This window comes from Cricetulus griseus, assembly GCF_003668045.3.
Source record: "Cricetulus griseus strain 17A/GY chromosome 1 unlocalized genomic scaffold, alternate assembly CriGri-PICRH-1.0 chr1_1, whole genome shotgun sequence".
Lineage (NCBI taxonomy): Eukaryota > Metazoa > Chordata > Mammalia > Rodentia > Cricetidae > Cricetulus > Cricetulus griseus.
Genome location: NW_023276807.1, coordinates 57,859,493 through 57,867,891, shown reverse-complemented (window position 1 = coordinate 57,867,891; position 8,399 = coordinate 57,859,493). Strand labels below are relative to the sequence as shown.

Below are 8,399 nucleotides of genomic sequence, written 5' to 3'. Positions count from 1 at the left end.
AGATGCAGAAGAATGTGTAATTCTTGCCATCAATATCACAATAACAAGGAAAATAGCCATCACATGAGGCAGAAGCAATAAATGCCACGAGATGAATATCAATATTTGAGAACCCAAAGAAGATACCAGCACTGGAAGAGAACGGAATTAGAGGTGGTGCTTCCACAATGGGGATTTTAAATGACAGATCAAATCCAGGTAGGGAGAAATGAAGAGAAGATGAAAATCAGGAGGGAGGGGGTGCTGCAGCTGTGTGACAACAAGCAAGGCTGTGCAGGAGGTGGGAAAACACCAGAGTCTGCTGGGATCAAATGAAGAAAGAGAGTTATACCAGGCAGAGATGTCCCAGGCACAATCGATGGGACAAGGTGGTAGTATGATCCAAATCCTGCTTTATCAAGTGGAATCTGGCGGCAGTGGACTAGTCACAGACAGAGGCAAGCATCTAGACTACAACAGTGGTCGTTACAGGGAGAATGAAGCAGGCAGAGGTGGGAGATGGAGACAGAACTGAGACCTAGCAATGATTAAATATGTATTTTAAAAATGGGAACATATAAGTAGAGGGGTGGACTCAAAAGCCATACATGAATGGGCAGTAACTGAAATGTCCTCAGGTCATGACAGAAGAGCAGCCTAATGTACAGCTCCATCACAATTCTCCATAAATATGCAACACATAAATATGCAACACATAATTCCCAGAAGGGAATTACAAGCACAGCACACAAGGGGTGTCTTCTCATCTATCACCTGCACCTCTAGGAAACTGTGCATGACCATTGGATTTGTTCTGATGAAGTTGTAAACGGTTTTGCTACTATTCCTTTTCCAGGGTGTTCTGTCTTTAAGATTACAGTGAAGATTTCAGAGAAGCTGCTGATGGACCCCCACCTTATCAAATCTAAACACTGGGGAGACCTGATGGAGCACCCCATCTTTTCTTCCACAAATGAGGGAACCAAAGCTCTGACAGGCCAGGGAACTGCCACACCCCTTACACAGGAAGCCGCTTAGGAGGACTCACAGCGAGCAGATGCTCTTCCTTCCACAACTACATCTCTGGTGCCTACAGATGGCTAGGTACCATCCAGAGACATGCCAGTACAGACAGGCAGGCAGGCAGACAGACAGCAGAAAATAGTAAGGTGGGAGGACAGGTACAGCCGCAAAAAGAGTAGCTGACAATAATAAATCTATACTTCAGTTTTTTTCCAGGTGGGGAAAGAAGCCTGTAGCTCTGGATAATGCATTTTGTGGGCCCATCAAAGCCCTGAAAATCAGAAAGAAAAACTACTTTGGCTTTCTAGAAACATTAAAGTACATTTTATAAAAAAAAAAAGTCAGACAACATTATGACACAGTCCATTCAAAAAGCTTTATGTAGGTCTCACAACAGAAACCACGGTATTTTTGTTGACATGCACAGACACAGGAAGGCAGTTTTCAGGAGATTAGAATCCATCCTTCAATTATTTGGGGTTTTCTTGTGTTATGGTTGTTGTTGGCTTGATTGTCATGCCAGGGATTGAATAGTCCAAGCTAGGAAAGCATTCTATCTCTGAGTCAAACTAGCCCACCAATCTTGGCCTCCACTGTAGAGGCAAAATGTCCATAGTAAATCCCCTCCGGGAAGTTCAAGATTTCCATATATGTCCCAACACAGAAATTTCATAGAAAATGAAGAAAAGGGAGAGCATCAACATTTTAAATCTGCAAATATATAAGTAAAAAAAAAAACATACAGGCAGCTTTCCGACCTCTAAGCAAATCAGCGTGGACACAGTATGTCCCTTCTGTGAAGGAGGATTCCCTTTAAAAGGCTGTTTACATCCTGCTCCCAGGGCTGCTGGACTCCTCCAGCAATACATGTCAGTGAATGTGGTCAGATTTTCCAAAAAATCTTCTTCTTATAAAGAATGTAGGCGATGAGTACCCAGAGACCAGTGGCAACTATGTTCTGAATTAGGTGCTCTTTGTGTGACTGGTCATCCTCCAGCTTCCACCGGAAGGGGAAGTAGTCCTCAAACACCTCGTGACCAACATACACCAGAATGGAATTCATCCCTTAAGAGAGATCAGACATGTTTGTTTCCAGATCATTCATAGAGTTCTCTAAATGAACTCAATAAAAAACGTAAAGCACACAATGGCATTATCACCCACAGCCCCAAATAAGTGATGCGTAGCTTAGCTATTTAAGTGTGAAGTGTGCTTCTACACCCTTAGGAATCAGGAGCATCAGGGGCATTGAGCTGGCTCAGCAAGTACAGACATTTGCCACCAAGCCTGATGACCTCAGTTCTATCCTGGGAACCCTCAGGTGAAGAGACCTGAACCCTGCAAACTGAAATCTGGTACATATACACCTGTGAGTGTGCACGTTTGTGGGTATGTATACATACACACACCACACACACACACACTATTTCTTATGTAAAACAGCTTGTCAGCCAGGCAGTGGTGGTGCTCACCTTTAATCCCAGCACTCAGGACACAGACGCAGGTGGATATCTGAGTTCGAGGCCAGCCTATTCTACAGAGTGAGTTTCAGGACAGCCAAAGCTAGAGAAACCCTGCTGTCTCAAAAAACAAAACCCAAACAAACAAAAAACCAAACCAAAACAGCATGTCCCGAGTTGTATCCAGTACTTTGCTTTTGTTTTTTTTTTTTTTTTTTTTTTGGTTTTTCGAGACAGGGTTTCCCTGTGTAGCTTTGGAGCCTATCCTGGCTCTCACTCTGGAGACCAGACTGGCCTCAAACTCACAGAGATCCGCCTGCTTCTGCCTCCCGAGTGCTGGGATTAAAGGCGTGTGCCACCAACGCCCAGCAGTACTTTGCTATTTTATACTGCCTGAAAATAAGAGAAGTTTATTTGCTAACTCTAGAAACCAAATGTGTAAAAAATGGGGTGCAGTGCTTTGGGACCTGTGAGCTGGGGCAGCACAGCCCCTGCTGGTTTCTTCTTCAGCTTGCTTCCTGGACACATGTCCCCAGGACATCGGCTTCAGCTTTAAGGAAGCTCAGGGCCCCATTGAGCCAGTCTGCCTGGTGTCTCCTACCTGCTCTGAATGTATTACAGCTGACTTACCTGGGTAAAAGAAGGGGGTTCCTGTCCACAGCCCTTTTACGTCCACAACCGGGTACAGGATGAGCAGGATGAAGAAGGCAAAGCAGCTCAGTGTGCTGACATACGAAATGGACCTACAGGGGGATGAGTGAAGGAAGGCTGTTGCACTCCCAGGAACACCCGGTTTCAACGTGAAAATAACAGTAACGTTGTACCCTCTAACATGCTTACCAGAGGTTTTTGTTTATTGGAATAAAGCCTTCATCTGCAGACATCTTTGTCAAAGCAATAGAAATAAGCCCCTATAAAGAAAAGATGTTAAAGATCAGTACTACAGTCTCAAAACATACTGCACTGGAGACAATAGTTACTGGTAGTGAGGACCAAAAATCACACCTTTTAGCTTGCTCTTTTAACTGGAAAGTTACTATAAGATGTGTAACTAAAATATTATCCAAAACCATCTTCCAGTGTTCTCTGAGTCAGAGAAGGTAAGTGATGAATCACACCTACGCCTAAGAGAATGTGACCCTGCAGGCTGGGCAAAAGAACAGCCAGCCAGGCACACCTCTTAACTGGGATGTTCCTGCCTTTAAAACTAATGCTTGTCTGGTTGTTTCCACTATGTTTTCTCCCTCTCTAAGCTTTTTGAGACAGGGTTTCTCTGTGTAGCCCTGGCTGTCCTGGAACTCACTCTGTAAATCAGGCTGGACTTGAACTCAGCGACCCACCTGACTCTGCCTCCCAAGTGCTGGGATGAAAGATGTGCACCACCACTGCCTGGCTAAATATCCATTCTTTTTCTTTTTCTTAATTTTTTTATTTTATGTACATTGGTGTTTTGCCTGGCATATATGTCTGTAAATGGAGTTCTTAATTGGTCTAAATAATAAAAAGCTAGAGTCAGATATAGAGAAAAATCCTGAGAGATCAGAGAGAAGGAGCAAGCCACAGTACACCTCACCTCCTTAGCGTCTCAGCAGACAAGAGAGTTTCTGTTTTTCCCTGCTTATATCCTGTTTCTGCCCAGCTACCCCACTTCCTGTCTGTCTGTACATACCTCCAGATCTCTATGGTTAGCTATTGGCACACTCCATTCTCTGACCTTCAGACAGGCTTTATTTGTACAAGCAAGGTATTACCACATATGTCTGTGTAAGGGTGTTGGACCCTGAAACTGGGATTACAGACAGTTGTGAGCTGCCATATGGGTGCTGGGAATTGAAACCGGGTCCTTTGGAAGAGCAGCCAGTGGTTTTAACCACTGAGCCATCCCTCCATCCCTTTTTACAATTTTGTTTTTGAGGCAGGATCTCACGTATCCCAGACCGGCCTCAAACTCAGTATGTAGCCAAGGGTGATCTTGGGTCCTCTGCCTTCTCATGCTGGATTGCAGACCTGTGCCATCTACCCAGTCTTAGAGGTTCTGGGGATGGGACCCAGGGCATCACGCATGTTGTAGCTCCCATCCCTGCCTAGTCTTCTTTCTGATAAGGCTTCCCACATAGAGCATCACTTACACGCTTCCTCCAGCAGACTTCACTAGAGTGTTTAATGGCAGATACTCATATTTATTTATATATACAGTTTTCTAGGAAAATAAGTCTGAGAATTTAGATACAAAGATGTCTTCCTCCTTGGCACTAGGACTGCACCTCAGTGGTGGAGTGTGTACCGGGCATGCACCAGGCCTTGGGTTCCATGCTCAGTAAAACAATAAGAATGATTTTCTTTTAAAAATGTTATTTTGTGAATCCTGTTATTCAAGTGAAACATCCATCGTGCTGAGCCAGCAGCTGCTCAACATTTCATTTCTTCTTAATATCAGTCTTATGAACACAATGGGAGTGAGGAAGGCTGGACACTTACAAGGATGCAGCACCAGGCAGTGAATCTCATCAGGATGGCTTTTGTCTGATCCTTATAATACAGTAGTATTTTTCCTGCCTGGAGAAGAAAATAGAATGACCAAGAGAGTCACCTGAGATACACTCTTGTTTCTTTTTCATTCATCAACTATCCAGCACATGGTGTTAATTTGCCAGGTACAGGTTCTAGACACTGGAGATATAAGAAGGAATGCAACCAACGGGACCAATGAGATAGAGGCCGACATCATATAGGTAGTGTTGAGGCTACAAGTGGGTTGGAGCAGACAGGACATTCAGAGCCAAAGGGACAGTACACACAGAAACGTGTTAAAGCACCAAAACAACACAGCTTTCTGTGTGCTGGGAGGTTGAGAGTGCAGTAACAGGACAGGCAGGTGGCCCAGCAGGTCTCATTTAGATCAAGGGTTTCTTCCAGAGGTGATGGGGAAGCCAGGAAAGTCACCCCTTGTGTTAGTTTTTATTATCAACTTGACACACCAAAAACCACCTGGGAAAAGGGGAACCTTAACTGACAAACTGCTTAGATCACACTGGCCTGTAGATATGTTTAGATCACACTGGCCTGTAGACATGTCTGTGGGGATTGTCGTCACAGCTAGTTGACACAGAAGGTCTTGGCCCATTGTGGGTGGCATCATCCTTAGGCAGGTGGGCCTGGATGTTTAAGAAAGCTAGCTAAGCATGAGCCTGCAGGTAAGGCAGCAGGTAGCATTCCTCCATGACTTTTTTTGCTTTAAGTCCCTGCCTGAGTCCCTACCCTGATGTCCCTCAATGATGGAATATGACCAGTAAGTGAAATAAGCCCTTTTCTCCCTAAATGGCTTCTGGACAGTGTTTTTATCACATTAACAGAAAGGAAACTAAAACTAAAGGCCATCAAGGTGATAGGAGACCAGCTCAGACTGCCTACATTGTCTGGTCTGGTGGCATTACCCAAGCAAAAGGGAACTGGATGCCAGGAAAACATAAAACCTCAGACGGGACATTGCCTGAACTCTCTCTGAAACTAGAGTCAAACCTTGAAAGTATCAAAGGAGACAGTGTGAATAATTTGTAAAAATAGCTAAAAATGTACAAGTGTTGCCAATGTGCAAGTTCTTGGACCCCTATGATGTAGGTACTTGTGACATACCCAGCCTGTAAGTGTGAGAGCCAGGGTCAAACCCAGGTAGTGCAACTCCAGGTCTGTACCTTAAACTTTTCCCACACTACACTGACTGCTCTAGCAGGCTGGAGTTTGCTGGGAGCATGTGTAGAGAGTAGGTGCATGTATGTAAAAACAGAGACTCAAAGTACCACAGAGATAAGAGTTTCAACCCATTCATGTAAAATTACTAAATCCTCAAACTGTATATACTTTAGATCTGTTCCATTTAATAAGACTACCACTATATGTGATCATTTACATTTTAAAACAAGTAAAATTAAAAACTGAGGTTCGTACAAAAGCTACATTCTGTACTCTGAAGACCTTTCCAGTGGCAACCCCGATGCTGAGGGAAACTCTCTTCATCACACTACATTCCCTTGGGCCTGCTGTACAAGCCTTTCCGATCTCCAGTTTGTTCCCCTCAAAGAATATATTCAAATGCCGGAAAAGAGAACTTTGGGTTGAGAAATCTAGACTGCTCTGAATGATAACAAAAGTGCATATGCCAAGAGGAAGCAGAGTTGACTTGGGCATAATGTTGTAGTTTTAAAGAATTGGTGAGAGAGAGAGAGAGAGAAACACATGACAAGTTCAAGTAGAGGGTTTTTTATTAGGGAAAAGGATGGCAAAGGGGGAAAGGAGGAGAAGGGGAGACTGGCCTCCAGGGACAGGAGAAGTAGGAGAGAGGAAAGAGAGGCACAGAGAATGAGAAAGAGAGAGAAAGGGGGAGGGAGGAGGGAGAGGAACAGTGAGGGAGAGAAAGAGAGAAGGATGGGAGGTGGGCAGGCCCCTTTTAAAAGGGAACATAGTGAATATGCACAGATGGTGCTCTTAGTGGCAGCAGCTGGGGACATGCTAGAACTCCAAAGGCAGGCTAGTACAGATGCCTAAATACTAGCACATAAGACTCATATGCTCTAAAGCCGCTCACACAGCTGGCTGTGGACAGAAGCCTGTGTTTTTCCAAAGTTGTCAATGCAGGGTGATGGGATGGGAAGGTGGCCCTTCTCACCAGTGCTGATCTTTGCCCTTAGGAATGTATGGTAGGATCTTACAAAGGGCTTGAGACAGCAAGTCTAGCACTTGCAGCCTTCTAAGCAACATGTGTGGGCACCGTGCTCATCCCCTCCAGAGGATGCACTCTGGGAGAGACAGACCATTGCCAGAAAAGGAAGGAACCTGTCAGCACTTTGGACCTGGGCCTGAGAAACGATCACCTGCTGTTTGTGAGTTAGCCAGTCTCAGGTGTTTTGTTGCAGCAACATAAACCGATGAAGACAAGTATACAGGACAAGTGATGTGGTGACCTACCTCTCCATGTTACCAATATCTAAACACTCTGACAGCTCCAGACAGAAAGCTTTCATAGTGTCCGTTTTCATTTGTGTCAGGATCTTACTAGGTAGCCTAGTCTGTTTTCAAACTTGGGTCCTCCTGCCTCAATCTTCCAAGTACAGGGATTAGAAATGTGGCCATTGCTGGGCACTGGTGGCCTCCCAGCACTGGGGAGGCAGAGGCACACCGATCCTTGAGGAGTTAGGTTAGAGGCTAGCTAGGGCAGCAAGGGTTACACAGAGAAACCAAAACAAACAAACAAACAAATAAATGTGGCCACTAATGGAACTCATTATCCACAAACTTCTGGGCTAAAATAAACACACAACTAGTAAGAATTTAGGTCCCAGAGTGTAAGGATTCAGCCAGTCAACTGAATTGCTGAGTTATCCCACCCTAGTTTATTCCATCTTGATCTTAAACAGAACTTACAGAGCTGTGGCAAACCAGAGAGGGCCTCCTTCAACTACCTCATTACAGTGAGGTGACTTCTAGTTACGCTGTTAGCAGTTGTCACAAAATGTCAGAAAAGGGCAGCCCCATGACAGGAACAAATACCTGAACTCCTAAAAATGCCATCACAATGGAGTTGATAGTCCCTAAGATCCCTTCTGGGTCGTAGGCCACCTGGGTGTGATAAAGGACCTTAACAAAACAGAACAAGAGGGTGGCAGTCAGTCACACAACACAAAAATGCACACAACTCTCAGATGGAATGCAAACTTGAAGACACTTCAATCATTGATGCTTTTAGCTTCCTTCCTTCCTTCCTTCCTTCTTTCCTTCCTTCCTCCTTCCCTCCCTCCCTCCCTTTCTTCCTCTTTTGCTTTTACAGCAGAAATTCAGGGGCAATTTATAGGCATCATAGGCAAAGTAAACCATGATCCTGCTCAGCCACCTTAGCAAGCCTGGCAAAGAGTGCTGGACCTTGTTAACAACATGCAAATGCCA

The 8,399-nt window shown here is 44.7% G+C and overlaps 1 protein-coding gene across 2 annotated transcripts in view; it reads right to left on the bottom strand.

The window, feature by feature from the left end:
- Nucleotides 1–1,356: 1,356 nt before the first annotated feature.
- The window catches only part of Hgsnat (heparan-alpha-glucosaminide N-acetyltransferase), a 32,097-nt gene continuing 25,054 nt past the window's right edge, over nucleotides 1,357–8,399 (bottom strand). Inside the window, exons 14-18 of one of the 2 annotated variants that reach the window (XM_027395367.2) lie at nucleotides 8,007–8,093; nucleotides 4,941–5,018; nucleotides 3,303–3,373; nucleotides 3,093–3,205; nucleotides 1,357–2,067 (exon numbers count right to left, since the gene is read on the bottom strand). In XM_027395367.2, coding sequence (XP_027251168.1) covers nucleotides 1,886–2,067; nucleotides 3,093–3,205; nucleotides 3,303–3,373; nucleotides 4,941–5,018; nucleotides 8,007–8,093 — 531 coding nt within the window. In that variant the 3' untranslated portion in view covers nucleotides 1,357–1,885. Of the gene's footprint in view, nucleotides 2,068–3,092; nucleotides 3,206–3,302; nucleotides 3,374–4,940; nucleotides 5,019–8,006; nucleotides 8,094–8,399 lie in introns of those variants that run through there. The other variant, XR_004772281.1, reaches the window with a different exon arrangement.